Source organism: Grampus griseus (genome assembly GCF_964374135.1).
Source record: "Grampus griseus genome assembly, chromosome: 20".
Classification (NCBI taxonomy): domain Eukaryota; kingdom Metazoa; phylum Chordata; class Mammalia; order Artiodactyla; family Delphinidae; genus Grampus; species Grampus griseus.
The window spans coordinates 51858116-51880635 of record NC_139014.1 but is presented as its reverse complement, the minus strand read 5'-3'; the positions used below and the strand labels follow the sequence as shown (position 1 = coordinate 51880635).

Here is a 22520-nt window from a genome sequence, read left to right as displayed (position 1 = left end):
CTTTTACTTTAATATTTCATTCCTCCCTCCATCCCCTACCAATGAATTATGAACTTTTTATGGGTCTATAACGCCCTACATGACCAACATACTACCTGTTTTATCTCTTTCCATCCCTTCATCTGTATCACTCTCTCCCTCTAGTTATTAGGTACCAGCCTGACTGGTTTTTATTCATTCCTTTCCCAAAGATATCAAGGCTTTTCCTTTCTTGCTTCTTTGTTCTTATATTTTGGTTTATCTGCTTAAAATACTCTTCTCTTAGCTTTTCATATACCTTATTCCTTGACATCTTTATGGTCTAAGCTCACTTGTCACCTCTTCAAAGAGGCCTTTTCTAACTATCTTGTCTGAAATAGACTCTCCCTTATTGTTATTTAACAAAGTACTTTTTTTTGTTTCCTTCATAGCATTTATGAGAATCTGTAATAATTTGTTCTTTTTGTTTATTTTTTTAATTATCTGACTTTTCTTAGGCTTCCTGAGGGTAGGGCCTAGTTCATCTAGTTCTTGGCAGTGTGTTGGGTCCCCAGTTCCTGTTATATCATGAACACTTAATATTTACTTGTTTGAATAACTGGATATAAGTAGAAGATGTATTAATTTTGGTTTCATATACATATGTGTATATACATGTGTGCCCCAATGTAGAAAATCTGTTTCATTCATATACTTATTCCTCAAATATTTATTGAATACATACTGTGTACAAGGTATTGGTTCCAATGCTATGTATATATGAAATCTGATTTTGAGAACTGAAGGGGATATTATTGATGTGATTTTTTGTGCTTTGCAAAATGAATTCTCCATGAAATACCTTTTAAAAATCAAATTTTTACATGGTATATAATAAAAGTCTGGCAAGCATCTCTCTTATTTACAGATGAGGAAACAAGATTCAGAGAGGACAAGGTCTCATAACTATTTAATAGTATAGCTCTTACTAAACCCACATTTCCTAACCTATTTCCATATTTGTCCCACATCACACTGCCTTCTCTGTGATTTACTTCTTTAAATCTTTATTTTTTCTTGTAGTAGGGAGCCAGCATGGTGTAATGCTAATGAGAATTGAAAGACCAGTGACTTTTCACTTCTCTGAAAAGCAAGTGACCTGGCCTTTCTCTGTTTTTTCCATCTTTAAAATGGGATAGTAGCTGTTCCCTTATGTTAGATGATTTTGAGGAAGAATGACTTAAGATTTAAGGCATTTTACAAAATTAAAAGCACTCTAAAAATCTAAAGAATTTGTTTCATATAACTTTTCAAATATGGGACTGTTGTACAAAGCAAATTACACTTAAACAGGATCAGTTACATTATTTAGTTGAGAATTTGTTTTGTTTTCAATCCATTAACTATTTAGCAGATATGATTGAGTTATCTGAGATGGCACACATATTTGTATTATAATTGTACACTTCAGTATAAATATGTCCATGAATGAGTAAAGAAAATTCTCAGGTGGAGGCTTAGTTTTATCTGCTGACAACTTTTCTTATGTCTTAGGCTATGTTTAGACTTGAATTTTTGAATTTTTAAATTCACCAGCCTTTTTTCACTTTTTGTTTGTTTCATGATTTTAGTTAAATTTCCCTGAGGTCACATGCCTAGTAAAAGCTGAGATTTAAACCTACGTCCTCTGATTGTGTTGTTTCTGCTATACTGCACTACCTCTCCAAGATGATTCTTACGGTATCTACTTCACAGAGTTGCTGAGCTAATGCATGTAAAAAGGCTTTGTAAACTGTGAGGCATTTCTGTATAAGGCAGAACATAACGGGGATTATAAGAGTAAGAAAAGAAAATACTGAAGGAGGAAACCTTTTATATGCACTGTCAATTTACCTTTCTTAAATAAAATTTGAAATACTTTTGATGCCAGAATAGTCTTGATGAAATGCATTTCTAATGTATTAACAGACCATGACCATATTTGAAAAATATGAGATATATGATCACCGTAATTTAGTGACCTTTTGATGGAGTGGTTTTCTCCCAAAAGTTTTTGGTATACATAGTTTATATATATTATTTAATAAATACCATACAAGTCAGTTAAATAGTGGTCAGATTATAACATCTGTGAATGGAACAATGTAGTAGACTCTTGGCATTCAAGATTAACATTAGCTTTCTTTTTTTTTTTTGCGGTACTTGGGCCTCTCACTATTGTGGCCTCTCCCATTGCGGAGCACAGGCTCCAGACGCGCAGGCTCAGCGGCCATGGCTCACGGGCCCAGCCGCTCTGCGGCATATGGGATCTTCCCGGACCGGGGCACGAACTCCTGTCCCCTGCGTCGACAGGTGGACTCTCAACCACTGTGCCACCAGGGAAGCCCTCATATACTCTTAAAAATATTATTATTTTTCTTTAAAGATTTTTTTTGATGTGGACCATTTTTAAAGTCTTTATTGAATTTGTTACAATATTGCTTCTGTTTTATGTTTTGGTTTTTTGGCCACGAGGCCTGTGAGATCTTAGCTCCCTGACCAGGGATCGAACCCACAGCCCCTGCATTGGAAGGTGAAGTCTTAACCACTGGACCACCAGGGAAGTCCCCAAAATATTATATTTTTTAAAATATATGAGATAACATGTGAAAAACTTCCTAAGCTTTACACATTTAAAATATTTTTCCTCCAGTGCATAGTATGATGTCTGATATATCTTAAATGCTTGTTATAATCTTAAAGGAATTGATGAAGAGCAAGGAGCTATGAAAACACATTATAGTATAAAGAAGTATTAGTTCTGCCTGATGTATAGATAGAATGGGAAAGGCTTCCCAAAGGATATGACTTCTGAACTGGACTTTGAAATGAAAGCAATTTATGTTGAAAATCAGGAAAGGGGTTGCAGAACAAGAGAGAGACTATGAGGCATGAAAGTTCCTTGATCTACATGAGCCATGTATCTGTAGGCTTATACAGTTTACACAGTACTTTTGTTTACACTATTGCTTTTGAGCCTTATGACAACTCCATGAGCTGAGTTCATATAGTCAAGTGCTTGAGCCTTGACTAATAAAACTCAGGTTCTAGGGTGTAAGAGAAAGCAACTAGCCATTTTATTCTTTATAGTTTCATGAATGTCATGATTGCTGATGCTATTGAATTTCTATGATTATATTTATGAAAGAACTGTTTTCTGAGTTATAAGTATGTGCGAGAGAAAAACATATACATACAATGAAAAGTATATTTCCATTTTTATTTACATAAGCAGATTAGTTTATATTGATATACAAGTTAAATTTTTAGAGGTCTCAGAAACAAATTAGAAAATGCTTCCTTAATATTTCATACTCTTTATAATTCAGGTAGGTTTTTAGGATTTCAATCCTTGTATACCATTTATCTAAAGAACAACAAGTGGAAACTGTGATTCCTCACATTTTCTCTTAGGCTTTTTGTTTCTGCTATAGTTAAACAAGTTTGTTGACATTAAAAAATATTTTTTTTGCACAAAAATGTTTATTAAAATACTTTGAGGGAGAAAAAGAGAAACAAAAACTCTCCCTATTTAAACTTGACTTCCTATTGTATATTGTTTGTAATCAAAACAGTGTGGTATTGGTGAAAGAACAGACAGATAGATCAGTGGAACAGAATAGAGAGCCCAGAAATAGACACACAAATATAGTCAAATGATCTTTGACAGAAGAGCAATGGCAAGTCTGTGGAGAAAGGATAGTCTTTTGAATAAGTGGTGTTAGAACAACTGGGCATCCACATGCAAAAAAATGAATATAGACACTGACCTTATACCTTTCCCCAAAATAACTCAAAACAGATCATAGACCTAAATGTAAAATACAGAACTTATAGAAGTTTTATAACATAGGAGAAAATCTAGGTAACATTGGGCTTGGCAATGAGTTTTTAGATACAATGCCAAAAACACCATCCATGAAAGAAAAAGTTGGTAAGATCTACTTCATTAAAATGAAAAACCTCTGCTCTTCCAAAGACACTATCAAGGGAATGTAAGACAGCTACAGACTGGAAAAAAAAATTTGCAAAACACATATCTGATAAACGACTGTTATCCAAAATATACAAAGAACTCTTAAAACTCAACAGTTAAAAAGTGGGCAAAAGGTCTGACAGACACTTCATCTGAGAAGGTATGCAGCTGGCAAAGAACCATATTAAAAGTGCTCAACATCATATGTCATTAGGGAATTGCAAATTAAAACAACTGGATACCACCATGTACCTATTAGAATGGCTAAAATCCAAAGGATTGACACCACCAAATGGTAGCAAGGATGTGGAGCAACAGGAATTCTCATTGCTGGTGGGAATATAACGTGATACAGCCACTTTGGAAGCCAGTTTGGCAGTTTTTCTTAAAAAGCTAAATAATCTTACCATATGATCTAGCAGTCACATTCCTAGGTATTTACCTAAACGAATTGAAAATATGTCTAAATAAAAACTGCACATGAATGTTTATAGCACCTTTACTCATGATTGCCAGAAGTTGGAAGCAACCAAGATGTCCTTCAATAAGTGAATGGATAAGCAACCTGTAGGTACATCCATTCAATGGAATATTATTCAGTGATACAAGAAACAAGCTATCAAGCCCCCAAAAGATATGGAGGAACCTTAAATGTATAAAAGAAGCCAGTCTAGAAAGACTTCATACTGTATAATTCCAGCTACATGACATTCAGGAAAGGTCAAAACTATAGACAATAGAAAGATCAGCTGTTGTCAGGGGTTCAGGGTGGGAAGAGGAGGAAGAATGAATAAGTGGAGAATAGGGGATATTTAGGGCTGTGAAACTATTCTGTATGATACTGTAATGGTGGATATATGACATTATGCATTTGTAAAACCCATAGACCTGTACAACTGCAAAGAGTAAACCCTAATATAAACTATGAACTTTGGTTAATAATGTATCAATATTGGTTCATCAGTTGTAACACATGTACCACACTAAAGATGTTAATAATAGGTGGGGGAGAATGGGTGTATGTGCTCCCTGTACTTCTTGCTGAATATTTCTGCAAACCTAAAACTGTTCTAAAAAGTCTACTGATTTTTTAAAAATAGAAAATGTGGCTCTCTGATTTCACTGCTAATAATTTAGCTTTTATCTTTCTCTTTTTTCTCTCCCCGACTGAAACGGGCAGAGTCTGTGAGGTGCTTAACTTTTTTGTTTCTAGGTAACTTTATGGGATTATAAAACAAAATTTCTCTGCTAAATAAACCATGAAAATAGCAAGTAGAGATACTCCTTGGTCTACCCAGACAAGAAACAGATATGCCACAATATCAGTGTTAATGGAAGAGTGGTTACAAATGATTTCTACGTTCATCTTTGTTTTTCGGTATTTTCCAAATGTTATCTGTAAAATAACACTTTGTTAGCGCTTAAACAGCTTTTTGTATCCTACTGCAGCTTAACTGTATTGTTAACATGTCTTAGAAGATATTATATAGAAATAAATAAGACACAGGTCTCTGGTTAACTGTAAGTGAAACACTGCATCACCACAGTGCTTGATGTAAATTATCTCATTGGTTGGTGACAACCTCATCAGATTTTTTGCAGTTTACAAAGGGATCAGTTTTAAAATTTTATTCGTTATGCACTTGATTGTTTGTTTTTTTACTTGCTTACTTGTTTATTATTTACTTTCTTGTTTATTACTTATTCACCTACTCTTTTAAAAGAAGATTCTAATTAATGTTACCTAAGTGGTTTTCCCAAGTTCTTACATTTTGTTGGTTAAAACTACTTTAAAATATGTGCTTGAAATTTGTGTCATTTGCAGTTTGTGTATTTAGGGAAATGAGTTATTTTTTAAACAGAATTATTATCTAAGTGTGGCTTTAGTGATTCCTTGGTACAGTAATTGGTGATGAAATTTAGTTCATTGTTTTCAGCTAGTTTAAATCAGTCTTGAAAGAAACAGAAACTTGTTGCTTAATATAGACTCTAGATGACTCTTTGGAATGCCTCTGGGCTATTATGAAGTACTTGTTTAAGAAGGATAATTCCACTTGATTATATATTATATATAATTTTAAATTCAATTTTAACTAGATTATGCTGTCTTTATGGAGCCACTTTGTTGCTGAATTGTATCCACACTATCCAGGATGCTTTTAATGAATGGAGTTTATTCAGCTAATAGGTGATACAGTTACCATTCAGAAAGCCACATAGTCTGGATCTTAATCCCTCCATCGTCTTTGTAATTTTTGAAATTCTTAATATAGCATTTATATAAGATATTTATGACATTTTTAAAGTTCATCTTTGTTCCCTAATTCATACAGTAACTTAGATTTCCTGGTCCACTACCTTATAATAAAACCTCAGTTTATTAATTTATACAATGAACTTAGAAATCCTTTTGGAAAGAGGTAGTTGGAAAAAACATACAAGTATTTGAGTCCCTGCTGTGTTCCATGCACTGTACCAAATGGATACAGATGTCTGGGAGTTTGTTTTCCTACTTTCTGCTATAAAGCTGCCCCTTTACCCAATTTAGCTACCTGTAAATTCCTGCCTAAAATGGATTTTTGGTGGGTTTCTTTGTTTCCAGTGTGTGATGCATAAAGGCAAATATTTTACGGATCAAAGGTGCATTGGTGTCTTTATTCAGGTTCCTTTTTTTTTAAACAAGTGAAGGGTCCTTTATTTATTTATTTATTTTTGGCTGCATTGGGTCATTGTTGCCGTGCACGGGCTTTCTCTAGTTGCGGCAAGTGGGGGCTACTCTTCATTGTGGTGCGCAGGCTTCTCTTTGTGGTGGCTTCTCTTGTTGCGGAGCACGGGCTCTAGGCGCGCTGGCTTCAGTAGTTGTGGAACACGGGCTCAGTAGTTGTGGCGCACGGGCTTAGTTGCTCCGCAGCATGTGAGATCTTTCTGGACCAGGGATCAAACCCGTGTCCCCTGCATTGGCAGGCGGATTCTTAACCAGTGCGCCACAGGGAAGTCCCTATTCAGATTCTTGAATTCTAAAGTGTGGCAAGCTGAGATTTGATTTTGTGTTTCAAAAAAGGAAGGAACTTTAAGATATGAATAATTACTACTTATAGGCATTAGAACTATATTTGCCTATCCTGTCTCAACAAGTTGGTTGTAATTCTTAAGTTTTGAATAGACAATGGTGACAACTTGGAGCTATCTAAACTAAAGAAGTAGTTCTATTTATTTGTGCTGTCATTAAAACTGTTCTGACTTTAATAATCAAGTATCTCTGTGGAAGAAATAGATTTAAGCCAACAAATAGAAGTAAGATGAAAACTGTATATGTGGATTAATTAATTTCAGAGTCCAGAATTTTCTCCAGACGCTTTCAAAAGTCTGGGTGCTCTTTTTACATAAATGGTTGGAAATGTAATCTATCTGTAAAATGTAGAAAAATTAAGTGCAAGTTTTAAATGTGCGTTTAATAATTCCAGAATTTGAATTTTCTTTTTATTTGCAGCTCAGATCGTCTAATAGAAGAGACAATAAGGTAGGAAAAATGTTTTGTTTTTGTTTGTTTGCATATAAATGAACAGATAAAGTTAATTCTATAACTAGAGTTAAAGTCAGTTCATCTTCCTTAAAGATGAGAATTTCATTACATGGTAATGTATTTTTACTGTGACTTTCCCTTGTAAAATACATTTGAAGCCTAAAACATTTGTTTCCAGAATTAGTAGAATTGAGCTGTTTTACCTAGGTTAATTTTTCTGATTAATTCATACTCAGTATTTTCAGCCTCTGTCTTTTTATTCTTATTTTTTAATGAGAACAGTCTTGAACATGTGATTTGTTAAATGTCTTATGTATACCATTTATGTAGACTTGGTTTCTGTTACAGCAGCTATAGAAAACCTGTAGTAATTACTATTATCTGTAATAACATTAAAGTAGTTTCTTGCTTAAGGTAAGGGAAATATGTTGGTTTGAACTGCTTAAGTCTCTAGGTTTGGTGAATTTTTAAGTACCTATTTTAAGACAGTAAAAAAGTAAGTTAACTAGGAACGGTCTCCGTTCTTTAAAATTCAGCAATGTCTACAGCACTGTTTTTCAGGAAAGGTAGAACGAAGTACGTGGGAAAAACAACAAACATTTGTATTCTTACCATAGGCTTTGGTATTGTGTTCAAGTGTTTTACATGCTGTATGTTATTTAATCTCCTCAATAACTCATGAGATAGGCACTGATCACTAGATACTATCTCCAAAACAAAAAAGAAGTTAAGGTAAGTAATTTGCCCATGGTCACATGACTAACAAATAGTATTGAGGATTCAAATCCTCAAATCTGAGCCTCTAACTGTAGAATAAGAGCTCTATCTAAACCACTACTATATTTACTACCTTACAGAAAGAGGACAAGCTTTGGAGTGTTATTTGGTTTGAAACCTGGCTGTGCTACTTAATTAGATCTGTGTCTTGGATAAGTTTCTTCATTTTCTTATGTGTTTAAAAACATGGGATTGATGATAATACCTACTCTAGAAGATTGTTTTGAAAATTAAAGATAATATGAGTAAAATGCCTAATACAATGCCTGGCTGATACTAGGTAATTTGAAAATGGAAGCTGTATTATTTATACTTTTTTTTTTAACTTTTTATTTTGATTTCATTTCGGATTTCAGAAAAGTTCCAATGGTACAAAGAATTCCCTTATACCTTTTACCGAGATGCCCCAAATGTTATCATTTTGCCACATTTGCTTTTTTGCAATTTTTTTTCTGAACTACTTGAAAATAAGTTGCAGACATGTTGCCTCTTAACCTCTAAATATTTCAGCGTTCATATCCTAAATATTTATGTTGAAATGGCCTCATGGATTCTTATTTTATTAAATGGATCCTATCATTATTTAATAATCTTAATAAATTATCTTTTATAATAATACGCAGTTATCACATCTTGGAATTTTGTTTGAATTGCATGCACTGGGTCTTCCATCTGACCAACGTTTTCACAAAATTGTCTAATTATCAACTGAAATATCTCCCTTGTGACTCCTTACCTTTCATCAGCACATAAAGTTGGGTCACATTTTGCAAAGGATTCTTTACTTAAGGTTTCCTTATAACCCTTTTCCTTTTTTTTCATCCTTTTATTTCTTCCTTTATACCTTATCTTCTAGCACCAGGCTGCCTTAAGCTTTTCGATTCCAAGCTGGCCTTTTTAAGGGCAGGTGATATGAGTATAAAAAGTTGGAGTACCTCATAGGATAGGAACATTTGAGAACTATCAAGTCACTGATATTATTATTTTGCTAGTTAAGAAGCAAAAAAACATGTAATTAGAAGACCTTTTATTTCACTATTTCACTTTGTTTCAAAATATGATAGGTATCACAAGTGAAATTTTATTGAATATAAAGCTAGTTATGATTACTTATGGATAATATAAAATTAAAGCGTCAAATAATTATTTTTACATATTTACATGTAAAATTTTACCTTTTCCTTTTAGAGCTGTATTTTTAGAATATGTACACAAATGAATATAAGCTGACACCAGTTTATTGAAAAGAACGAATATTTTTAATATTTGTAAATGTATTCTTAAGCTTTAAATGTATAACTAGTATTGTCTGTTGTTGAAAAAATAAGTGTCTGAGTTTAGTTCACAGAACGTGTGAGAAAGTTGAAGTTCCAGTAAACACATCAATAATTTATCATTTTAAAAGCATTATATATTATTTGGAGCTTATGTTTTGCCTCTGCATATTTGACCCTTGAAATAACAACAGCCTAGATTCACTCAGCTTGACTCCAGATGATGGAATAAGATGGGAAAGTATATCTAGATATACTTGGTGTGGTACTGGAAATCATGCATATTCAACAAGATAATAACATAATGTATGATGATAATATCCGTTCTCCAAGGAACACAAAGTGCTTTGCGGAAATTATTTTTTAATTTTCCCTATCTGCTTCTGAGTCAGAGTGCATAGGAGATGGTGATAGTCCCAGTTTAAGAAAACAGAGGCATATATGATTCAGAGATTGGCCTCAGATATCTCAGCCCAGGTTTGAATTGTAACTTTTTACAAGGCCATAATACCTGTTTAAAAATACCTGGTAAAGTAAATTTATTATAAAACAACCAATTTTAAATGTATCGTATTCTATCATAGATATACACTTAACCTGAAAAATTATGAATAAGAACTAATGGTGCAAAGGATGTTGTTAGTTTGACTCTTATTCTTGTGATCTTTTTACTTTTTGGATCTAAAATTCAGTGTGCTATAAAGTTGACATTGCCCGCCTCTTTCTGCTCTAATCTTGACTGGTTTTGCTCTAGACCTGGTGCATTCACTGTACTGGTCCTGGGATGTCATTTCACCATTATCCTAAAATGACCTCCTCTATTGGATCACTTATTTCTAAAAAATAAAAGTCTTCAACTGTCTTAGTTTATTCCCTCATTATGTTGGACCATGTTCTTTAGTAGCTTCCTCAGAAAGAATAGGAGGTAAAATTTTTGGACTTTACACATCAAAAAAAGTCTTTATTCTACCCATATTCTTTTTTTTTTTTTCTACCCATATTCTTGATTCATTGTTTAGCTAAGATACAGAATTCTAGATTGAAAATAATTTTGAAATTTTTGAAAGCATTGTTTCCAGTGCTGCTTTTTAAGTCCAATGCCAATTAAAATTTCTGGTCCTTTATATTTGTTAAGCATTTTTTTTTCCTCTGGAAGCTTTTAAGATCATCCCTTTTCCCTTATGTTTTTGTTTGTTTTTAATCTCACCATGTGAGCTTGACATGCATCTTTTTTAGTCCATTGAATTAGGCATTTGGTGGGCTCTTACAGTCTGGAAACTTATCTTCAGATCTGAGAAATTTTCTTATGTTTACCATTTTCTTCCCTCGTTCTTCTTGATCCTTTTTTCTTTTTAATATACACTCTATATTTGTCAAATATATCTAAATAAAATGGGAAAAAAAGAATTCACCTAAAACACAGCCACTAGATTGGTTAATTTGGTATGTATTCTTCCATATTTTTCTCTATGTCTCTCTTTGTATCTGTGTAAAAATAATAAAAATATGAACATATTCATATAGGCAGACACATGTGTAATTGGGCATTTAGAAAAAGTGGAATGATATTAACCATAGCAGGTTAGTATGTGCCATCACCTAACTTGTCCATGACTTAAATCAGTAAGTTGTGAGAGGGCCATATGGGTAAGTGTTAATCCCTGTAAAGGGAAGGGTGGTTGCTTGTAGAACACTGGTTATGGACACTGGAAATGGGGTTCCTATTCTTGACCAAGGATAATCTTGGGCAGTGGAAGTCCATGATGGTCTAGGGAGCTGCCCTACTGTAACCAACCCCTGAATGGTGGAACCACAACATGCATTTTTCCTAGTTCCTTTTTATTTTTGTAAGGCCGCGCCATGTGGCATGTGGGATCTTAGCTCCCTGACAAGGGACCGAACCTGCATCTCCTGCAGTGGCAGCGTGGAGTCTTAACCACTGGACTGCCAGGGAAGTGTCCCCCCCTTTTTTCTTATTTTTTTATTGAAGTATAGTTGCTATACAATACTCTATAAGATATGCATGTACAATATAGTGATTCACAATTTTTAAAGGTTTTTACTCCATTTATTAGTTATTATAAAATATTGGCTATATTCCCTGTGTTGGGCAATATATCCTTGTAGCTTATTTTATACCTAATAGTTTGTACCTCTTACTTCCCTATCTTTTCTTGATCCTTTCTTACCTTTTCTCTGTCTTGCTTTTTTTTTTTTTTTCTCCTACTTTCTGGGAAGTTTACTCAATTTTTCCTTCTAACGCTTCTGTTATGTTTTTATTTCCACTCTCCTTTTTGTAATTTACATGAGCTCTCTAAAGGGATAGACACACACACACGTTTATGTTTGTATGTTTCATGGATGTGATACTTTATCTCGGAGGGCATTAAATATAATTACATTTTAGAGTTTCATGAGCCTCCTTTTTTGCCTCTGTTTCCTCAGAATCACTCTTCTGTTTGCTGGTTGGTTTGTTTGGATCTCTGCGTTTTATGTTAGAGGCTCTCCTCAAATGTCTGGTGAACCTTGGCTCTTTGTTCATATTTAAGGGTGAGGCTCCAAATCTAGTGATTGGACGCTCATTCTGTGTGCATGGGTGGTAGGATTTGTTGAGTGGGAGGCTTCACCATGGGTGATCAGGAAGGGGCCTGTCTGTTTCATTGGGGGCTTTAAAATGTCAGTATCTGTAGGTCTCTTCTTGGTTAGATTTTCTGCTGAACTGAGGGCAGTCACCTGCCTGCATGGTTTGGAGCAGGTAATTTAGGGGTCTGACAACTCCTTTTACAAATTTCCACAAATGTTCATTCTGTCTTCTGATATACCTGATCCCTTCAATTCTTTAGATTTTCTAGGATCTGGGAAAACCTTTATAAATCATTACTTGACTCATAATGGTACTGAGGTGAATAACAGTAGGGGATTTGGTGCTAGTAATGTTATTAACATTTCTTAATCACTCAGGTGGAATTCCTCTAATTTTCTTTTTGATTTTCTTTATTAGATGTTTATGTATTATAAAAGTACAATGTTCTTACTATAACAATTTAAATAATTCTAAAATGTATAAAGAAAAAGTTTGTCTCCTGGTGGTGCCCCGCCATTCCTACCCCCCGAAGTAACTTGTATTAGCTGACAGTTATGTATCTTTCTGATAGCTTTCTCACTGTCATACAAACATACACAAAGATGTTTTGAGTGTTTCTTAAAATAAAAAAGGACTAATACTATACACATTCTGTGGCTCACTTAAATCATTCAGTATATCATAAACATCCCTCCAGGTTAATGGAAATAATTCTGACTCATTCTTTTAATAAGAAAATATTATTTCATAGTATAGGTATACCATAATCTACTAAACCATTCCAATGTTGTTACCAGGTTTTGTGGGGAGGGGGTGATGGTGGGGAGTATTTTTTCATTTGTCTTTCACTATTCCAAACAATGCTTATCCTTTTATAGATCTCCCTACACACTTTTGTTTCTTCTTTGCCTTCTCAGATCTTGAAATTTCAGTTGATTCATTTGTCATTTGCTCCAAGTACTCCCTCTAGCATTTTCCTCCAGAAGTATACCTGGTCTTGGCCTGTCCAAAAATGTGTTCAGTTAGCCCTCTGGTAGGTCAGGCTGTTAGAGACCCTAAAGCAGGTACATACAGGTGGCAGTAGATGGCCCAGCAGTTTTCCCTCTTAGGGGCTCGTTGTCACACCAGCTTGTAGATGTCAGCTGTCTGCTTATAGGTCTCTCTGGCTGTGTGTAGCAGGCCTTTCACAGCTGTAGGGACTGAGCAGTTCAGTACATCACTGCAGCCCCTGTGCATGCAGACCCTTACCTTCCACTGTCTGGGCTTCTCAAGATGCAGTGAAACCTACTCTTTGCCCCAGGCTTGAAGAAAAATATAGTCTTCCCTGCCATCAGTTCTTTGGTTCTTCCCTTGCTTGAGAGAGTGTAGCCCTCCCTGGCTTTCTTCCCTCGAGATCTCAAGAGAACTTGGGACCTCAGATGGACCCTCCCCGGCATGTCTGCCTTTGTCTTGTGTTCTTCCATAGAGGAGACTGGGCCAGAGATAAGGTCAAGAATTTGTGCTCTACCATCTTCCAGAATATCTTCATTTCTGTTGCTTTTCGGTTTTTTTAATGTTTCACATATTTTCAGAATTACTGAAGAACTTCCTATTTCCTACTGCTTTTTATAATATCAGTATCTAAAACGCTCCCTGTGTGTTACGTATGAAAGTGTATACTGACCCTGCCTTCTAGGATACTAATGTCCAAGAAGAAAAGACTATTGAAAGTTAATAATCCTGGCAGCGATAGCAAAAAGATATTAACTGAAATTTCTTTAAAAAGCACATCAAAGTAGTTACATGAAAGAAACTGTACTCTACAAAGAGTGAAAAAGTGACTTCCCTTCTTTCTCATTTGCTTAATGAATCTGTGACCTTTGTCACCTGGCTTGGAAACTAGCTTAATGTTGCATGTGTGTCCTAAAATCTACTTGGTTGGGTCTCAAATAGAGTTTTGGAACATAATTTCTTTTTTTAAATAAATTTCTTTCTTTCTTTTTTTTTTTTTTTTTTTGGCTGAGTTGGGTCTTCGTTGCTGTGCGTGGGCTTTCTCTAGTTGCGGTCGGTGAGCGGGGGCTGCTCTTCGTTGTGCTGCGTGGGCTTTTCATTGCGGTGGCTTCTCTTGTTGCGAATCACGGGCTCTAGGCGCACGGGTTTCAGTAGTTGCAGCACGCAAACTCAGTAGTTGTGGCTCACGGGCTCTAGAGCGCAGGCTCAGTAGTTGTGGCTCACGGGCTTAGTTGCTCCGCGGCATGTGGGATGTTCCCAGACCAGGGATCAAACCCATGTCCTCTGCATTGGCAGGCAGATTCTCAACCACTGCACCACCAGGGAAGCCCCTGGAACGTGATCTTTCCATAAGTTAAGGGCTGGTTGTATATAAATATTTTGTGATATGTTGCACCTTTGGTTCTATTTTTATAATTGTAATTCCCTACTTCCCTCTCAAGGGTTTTTCCTGATTAAGGATATTTTAGTACCTGGCCCCTTTTAAAACCATTTTAAGAAGCTTTTGTAATGGGTGATTTGTCAGTTGTCTTATTTCATTTGTTACTTTGGGAAAAAAAAAAGCAACCCACAGGAAACAGTCCACTGCTTTGTCCAAAAGAATATCAGAGAATAGCATTGGGGATGAAGTGGTCATTCAGAAAAAGGACAATGGGAAGATGACTTGGGAGGTGATTTTTTTTTTTCTTCCGTGTTCCTGCCCAGTGCTTTTCAAAGGTGATGTGCTCACCTTAGTTTTCTGTTTACTTTTAAGAGTATGATGGATGCATGCAGGATCATCTTGAAACATCAGTTTATTGAGCTTCTCTTTTCCTCCCTTGCAGCATTGCTATGGCAACAAAAGAAAATATGACTTCACAGAGAGGAATGTTGAAGTCAATTCAGAGCAAAATGAACACTTTGGCCAGTATCCTTTTTGAAAGCTTGAAATCTGGGGGTTTTTGGGGGAAAAAAATCTGTGTATGTGCTTCACCACTCTCCCCCTCTTCTGGACAGGTTGCCATCATCAATAACAGTAGAGGCCATCAGTAATTCTGTATTATGATATGCCCTGCACTCCTGAAAGATCATACTGTTTAATGCCATATGTAAAAGATTGCACACCAGAGGGTTAATACTAGTAGATCTAGAAAATAATTATGTGAATTTTCAAATTCATAGAATTATTTTACATTTTAAAAGCTCTTGAACTTTTAAACTTTTAGAACTCCACAGTGTACACAGTTTTTACCTAAACATCATAAATTATGTGCTTTTTCTTCTTTCTTTATTCAGTTTGGAGAATAAGTCAGTGGCACATGCTTAGAAAGAGAGGGAGGTAGACAGCCATACATGTAAATGAGTTGTCACTGCTGGTGGCGTAGTTTCATTTTGCACAAGCTAAACTCTAGGATAGATTTGCTGCTTGTTTATTGTGACCTCTACCTTTTTAATTCTTCAGTTTCCCAATTTAAAGTAGGATTACTGCTACTTCTGAGAAACCCAGCAGGGAAACTGATAAGCCTGCTAAGCTAAAACATTTTGTTTACTCTGAGAAGTCAAGCCTTCTTAGAGAAAAAAGTTTCCTCCCCCAATTACTAAGGGGGAAAGGACCTTTAATTTTCAAAAGTTGAGTATCTTCTGGTCCTAGATAATTAAAGGTCACTTTTAGTTTCATACCTTATTTGCCTAAGGAAAGGAATATCCTGAAGCCTGTTGGTATTTTCCAGTTTTTGGTGAATTTTGTTCTTGCTTTGTCACCCTAAGTATAAAACCACACCTCCAAAATCATTTATATTTTATATAGGGCTCTACAGTTAACAGAGTACTGTTATATACATTATCTCATTTTACCAGTACCATAAATTAGAATCATTCCCAAAATTATGTTTAAAAAAATCAAATAAAATGGGTGTGAGTCAGGACTCCATAGAGAGATAGTAATAGAAACGTAATTCATACTGACTTAAGGAGGAAAAGGAGGGAATTAATTTGTTCATATATCTGTAAAATTCAGGGGTAAAATTTGGCTTAAGGTGTAGCTGGAAGCAGGGGCTCAGATTTTATTATCAAGAATCTGCCTTTCCTCTCTGTTCCCCTACTCCATCTCTTATTTCTATTTTCTTGTGTGTTGGCCTCATTCTCAGGCAGATTCCTCCTCGTGCCGATAGAGATGGCTACAAGAGTCACCTCCTACCAGTTCAAAAATTCTCATGGAAAAAGGGCGTCTTTTCTGACAGCTCTGGCACATGTCCCAAGAGGACTGTGGTTGCCCTAGCTTGAGTTACCTCAAGCTATTCCTAACCCAGCCATTGGCCAAGGGGAGTGAGTATTCTCTCTGGCCAATCCTGAGTGCGTATGTACACCTGATGTCAGAGGACAAGGTCAGCCCCGCCCTGTTACATGAACTGAACTGGATTATTATAGAAGGAGGGGGGGTGGTTCCCCTAAGGTAATAAACTAGATAGAAATATGTCCACTATAGACAGGGTTTCCTAATGTCAAAAGTTTTCTTACTTTCTCTCACGGGGTTGTTGACCCTTCTTTTACCAAGCAAGAAAAGATTAAGCATTTGCTTTAAAAGAGATTTGTACCTTACACTGTATAAGTTTTTGCACATTACTTCATGCTTTCTGTTCTGCATTTTAAAAGTTGTTTCTGCAAATTGTCCCCTTTTTTTGTTGATTAATTTGAAAAACACATTAATGCCTACAATGTGTAAAGTTCTCTTCATTAGGCACAGGAAAATTCAAGATTAGAAAAAAACATAACCTCTACATACAATATGTAGAGTATATAAATACACAATACAGTCCCTGCTGAGAGTCATTTATTTACAGGAAAATGCAGTGAGGATTCACCGGGAGTAGGGATTATTCCAGCTCTCTAGTAACCTAGGTGACTTTGTTGTTGCTTTTCTTGACCTTGATACAATACCTCTATTAACAAAGAGGATGCACCTGCAGGTGTGTAGTCAGAAACCAGTGCTAGAAATGCAAAACAATGTAGGATGCAGAAGTGTGTGCTTTGATTGCAACATACCAACAAGTAAGATATGAAGATATTTTACAGTACTAAGTAAAATGCAGTTGTGACTGCTATAAAACTCCTAAAATTGAAAATTTTCTTTCCTTTCTTTATGTTCCCCAAATAGGACAGCCAGAGCAGTTTAACCCACTTTCTTACGGTATCCTGCCTACTGCTGTAAAGTAAATTTAAAATTTTAAATAATTAACCAGTACTTGATTATAGAGACACTTAAGAGTTTGTTCCCACCAATTACCTGAATCCAAGGAGGCTTATCACCTTGGGGAGAAGATCACATATTCCCCAAAACCTTTCTGGCAAAACTTCCCAGTCTCCTGAGAAAAGGGGTTTAAGAAAGAGAGGGAGAGAGAAAGAGAAGGAAAAAAAGGAAAGACAGGAACCTCAGGATAATGGTGGTGGTAGCTGGCTGCACCTGTACCTCCGTGCCCTGCAGAGTTCCTCTCTCCCGACCACACGGGCTCCCACCCTGATAGCAATCCCTTGGTACATGGTAGCAGTCATCATTGTTTCTTCTCTCGCTGTTAATTTTTTTCTTTTCATGGTTCTTGTGTACTGCAGTTTACTAGGAGACTTGAATTTGCCCTTGAGCAGTAGGGCATTTGTGTTTGCTGTAGCTCCCTCAGTGTGACTTTTTTCCCCTCTATTTCTTCTCATCATTTATCGTTTCTGGACTCCACTGATCTCTGTTTTTGTGATTCCTGTGAGTTTTCACTAAAGAGGCTTCTTCCAAATATGACCTTAATAAAGATTTCCCAAAGATCGTTTTCCTGCTGTGAACAGCCTTATCCAGAGGATCAACCTTAGGAAGCGGCGAGACTCACTCATCCTGGGCGGTGTTATTGGTGTCTGTACCATCCTATTGCTGCTATATGCTTTCCATTGATGAGACATCTCCAGGGACTCTTGACAGCCACCACTTTTACACCCTGATCCGGAATAAGAAAAAGTAGGAAGGAGAAGTTGACTGACCTGATAATTAGCCTGACCGGCAGGATTAATTCAAGACTGATAGTGACGGACTCTGTGACGTGGTCAGGTTGAGCTGAAGTCACAGGTTTTCTGTGCTATCTTTTCTAACACACGTTTCCTTCTGTTTTTAGTTTTAAAAAAATAATAAATGTTTTCAGTTGCTTTTGTCTCCCGAAGAGGTAAGTAAACCCATCAGAAACAGAGTTTCCGTGCCTCGGTGAAAGTGTTGAAGGCTGATGACAAGCCCGGTCTTACAGCTGGATTCTTCAGAAAACCAGGTTTCTCTATATCCAAAGACTGCTTTCCTTTCAGCCACCAGATGGGGTTGTGAATAAAAATAGTTTTTGTCCTTTTATTTTACACTCATGATGAGTGTAAATCACAAGTCATTTCTTGATAATCTGTGCTATAAATTTCTACTTTGTCCCCAACTCTTTCGGTATTCAAGAAAAATTACATTTTTCAAAGAATCTTTGAGATGCTCACAGACCAACTTCAACACAGTTGAGGTTGTCTGAAATAGAAGACAAGTACTGCAAAAAAGCTTTTTTCTTTATTTTATTTTTTAATAGTGCACACTCTGGGGTTAACTGTATTCCTGGAAAATCATCAAGAATGACAGGCTTTTTTTTGGTCAGTCACTGTTTTTTGTTAATCTCTTCCATTGGGTTAATATTTACTACTGTAAGAAAATGAAATCTCAGTTCTACCATGACAAAAAGCCAGTGTCTGTCATTGCAACTATTCTTCATCGTGTCAGGATTAACACCGGCAACTGAGTGAGGGGAACGCTTGGTTTTCAGTGAGATCTCTTTAACAGGCCACATGTAAAAAGACACTGAGTGAGGGGTCACCATCAGATAATTCCATTTGTAAGTGTTCCACATTTATGAGCAAAAGTTTAAGAACCACTGTCTGATGTACCAGGAATTCTGTGTTCTGTGAAAACCTATTCATTCCAAATCTCTTAAGCTTTTTCAAACATCCAGAGAATGGCTTTATTATTGAAGGTGCATATAACAGAATCTATCTCTGTCTGCACCTGTTTTCTGTTACCACCCTGGACAGTGACAAAATTTTAAACCACCCACCAGAAATCTTTTCAAGTTTAACCATTTCTCAGTTTCTGTAAATCTATTACTTCTCTAACTGAACTACCACAGATAGGCCGAAGACTTCCAACAGCTGTATTCCTCACCAAGAAAGAAGGCTACTCTTCACCTTTGGGATTTACTGTGGTGTTTATAGTACTGGCTTAAGACCATGCCATGGGGAATAAAAGGATATTAGTATGTAGTTCTTAACTACATCACAGAGTGTTGATGGTGATATTCAGATGAATTTGATTACAGGCTGATGGGTAGACTAACCTCTGGTCTGGTGCAGAAACGGAGAGGTTTTTCATGCTGGTGTCAAAGTTTTACTATGTTCTGGGTAGGAAGAGTGTTTGATACTTTTTTTTAACTATGGGGTTTATTTTTCTAAATATGGGTTGATTGATCAGTCAGTTGATTGGGGATGCCCTTAAAAGAAAGTTTAAGTTTTCCCAGTGTGAACCTTAAAAGATCAGAGAAATAAGTTCATTTATTTAATTCTCTGTTGGGAGAACAAAACTTCTCTCCCCTGACACTTTATTATCTTTGATTTTTCAAAGGGTCTTGATCAGTGGTTGTGCCTCAGCTAGAATTTATGGGACTTTGGTTGCTGTATAGTCGGCATTTAGAAAATCTGAAGTATAAATAAAGTTATTTATTTAATTATACTACCAGTCTTTTTTACTGGTGTGTTTGGTGTGTTCATTAATGGGTGGTGGTGTGAGACTAAAACTAGGACCCAAGCTAATCTAGCTTTTGCTGCAGCTGAGCAAACAAACACTTTTGATGGTTGGGAAGCCTTTCCATTAGGGTTGTGCTTAAATGAAGTAATAGAATTATGTTGATTATTTTCTTTATGAAAATAAAGAAACTAGTTCTTCTGAGGAAGTTGAAAAAGCGTGGTGTAGATGTTGGTGTCAGGTAGGTCTGACTAACCTCCCAGTGCTGTAGCCCATAGTGAGGTAACCCAGGGCCAAACGTAGAGCGCTAGGGCTGTGCTCCTCTGTCCTTTATGGTTCCTTCTTTTGCAGAAGGAGGCCCTAGAGCGAGGATAGAAGTGTGCCATTTACAAGTAGAGGCTTATTTTGGATCCCGTGATAGCTGATTTGAACTCTTTCAGTTTCGTGCCATTTAGCTTTTTTTTTTTTTTTTCCAGCAGCTTGGTTTTCTTAACTTTTTTGCTGTCCTTACAAACCAGTTACTAGGCTCAGGGGCCAACAGTAAATTGCTTATGAGAGCCAATCAGAGCCAGGTCCAAGGAATTTTCTATTCCTTGTCCCAAAGGTTACCTCTTACAGGAAGTTATTCTCTCTCAGCTATTGTCTTATATGATGGATCTTTCCTTTCGGGATCTTCTTAATAACCACTCAAAACTTTCCGTTTCACTTAAAAGTATGAAAAACCATGGCAACAAAAAGGGCAGAAAATTCCAAAAGGTATACTTCTGAGAGTTTGTTTTACTGTGCGCTGATAACTTTAGTTTAAAATGCTTAATGAATCTATTACTCAAGTTCAAGCCCAGATATTCAAGTGCTTCAGTTGATCTCTCCTGGCTATTTCTATATTCTTCTTACTGTTATTAATAACGATGCTGAAGGAGTCCCTGTAATTTGCAGCATTGCATACCCATATTTTTCTAATGTTAGAAAAATATGGGCTTTTCTTCTCCATTATTCATTTCTCCTGCTTACCAAAATTCACTTTTATAGAGAATGCCTTTTTCCATACTGCCGAGTACTCAGATCAGACATGGGAGTACAATCCTGAGAGTGGAGATGAGCGGTGAGAGGAGTCATCATGAGGGCACTTTTTGTATCTGGAACCAATTAATATTGATTTTAGTTCTTTCCTGTTGGACGCTGAATACAAAAATGTACTTACGGAGCTTTTTGATGCAATGACTTTTGGCCTCTATGGAATTGAGGCACCTTGGACTTGCATTCCCACCATTAATTTTCTATTTCATTGTTAATGATCTCAACCTGAGGAAGAGGACTTTAAAGAACTGGACTAGCCTTTTTGGTTTTCTAATACCTCATGTTTGATCACTAGCCAGATATGATTTCTTGGAAATTGACTGCATTTTCTAACTTGCAATATTAAGCTATTGAGGATAAATGGCCATGTCTAGTGTTACACTGAATTTTGTGGCAAATGTAAAGAGTAAATGGATTCTGCTGGGAATTAAAATGATTGTGTTCTATTCTCCTTTTGGGGTAGGGGTTGTTTAGCCTGGTCTCCAAAAAGATACAGAGCTTTTCATCATGATCTTTATAAACTAATCTTGTTATTCCTTTATAAATCTGCACACCCGTAAGTTTTATAGGGCAAAAGAAAATGAGGAACAAGTGACTCTTGAGGATGTTTATTGGATAAGAAGCTGAGACAGCTGAGCCATGTCCTAAGGGATCTTTCTCATTTTCTTTGTGCCTAGTACAAAGTATCAGAAGTATTACTTTAGTATCAAAGTAATTGCATCTATTCCTATCCTATTTAGCTCTTAGGGAGGGAAATCAATTCCAATCACACTTTACCATGATGGAAGATGTTTCCTCATGAAAAATGCCAATACAGGTTTTAAAAAATCTATTCCAAATGCACTTTCTAATTTTTTGCTTTTAAAATGGCTTCTTGGAACCAGGTTTATTGTATTTGTACTTAATTTTTTGTTCTCATCTAAATGTGCATTTTCTGACTGTATAGAAGAAGCTTTGTTATGTAATTTAATAATAAATTAGAAATATGAATGGTGTGTCTGTTGTTTGTATTGGAATAGTGCCATCAAGGCAGTTTGGGGTAGTGTTATGAAATCTTTGGTATTAATAAGTATTTTTCATGGTGTCCTAAAACCCAGGGTGAAACAGTACAGGCACTGAAAAGCTATCACCTATCATTCAAAAACATCATAGGAATATTCCACTAATAATTTAGCCCAAGAAGTGAAGGAGAATCTCTTAGCAAAATGAAACTTCAGGAAGTATGATGGAAATGTAAAATAGTAGAATTTAGCAATAAAAACAAGTTCTTGCCCTCCCTAAATAATGACATTTAATTGTATAGATCTGAGGACCCCCACCCTGCAAAAGAGTTTGAAAATCCCTCACTTCCCATTACCTCTCCAAATGTTCTCATTCATGTATTCTGCATCCTTTTTAAAAAATAACAGCATAGGGACTTGCCCTGGTTGTCAAGTGGGTAAGACTCCACACTCCCAATGCAGTCGGGGAACTAGATCGCACATGCATGCCACAACTGAGTCCGCATGCCGCAATTAAACATGCCGCAACGAAGATTCCACGTTCCGCAACTA

The 22520-nt window shown here is 36.1% G+C and overlaps 1 protein-coding gene across 4 annotated transcripts in view; it reads left to right on the top strand.

The window, feature by feature from the left end:
- GOSR1 (golgi SNAP receptor complex member 1) overlaps positions 1 to 21942 on the top strand; it is a gene marked incomplete at its 3' end in the record, with an annotated part of 49717 nt that extends 27775 nt beyond the window's left edge. For 2 of the 4 annotated variants that reach the window (XM_082679601.1, XM_082679599.1), the window contains exons 7-9: positions 7464 to 7493; positions 14945 to 15027; positions 17906 to 21942. In XM_082679601.1, the coding sequence (XP_082535727.1) occupies positions 7464 to 7493; positions 14945 to 15027; positions 17906 to 18030 (238 nt within the window). Of the gene's footprint in view, positions 1 to 7463; positions 7494 to 14944; positions 15153 to 17905 lie in introns of those variants that run through there. The other 2 variants (XM_082679602.1, XM_082679600.1) reach the window with 2 other exon arrangements.
- Positions 21943 to 22520: the final 578 nt, after the last annotated feature.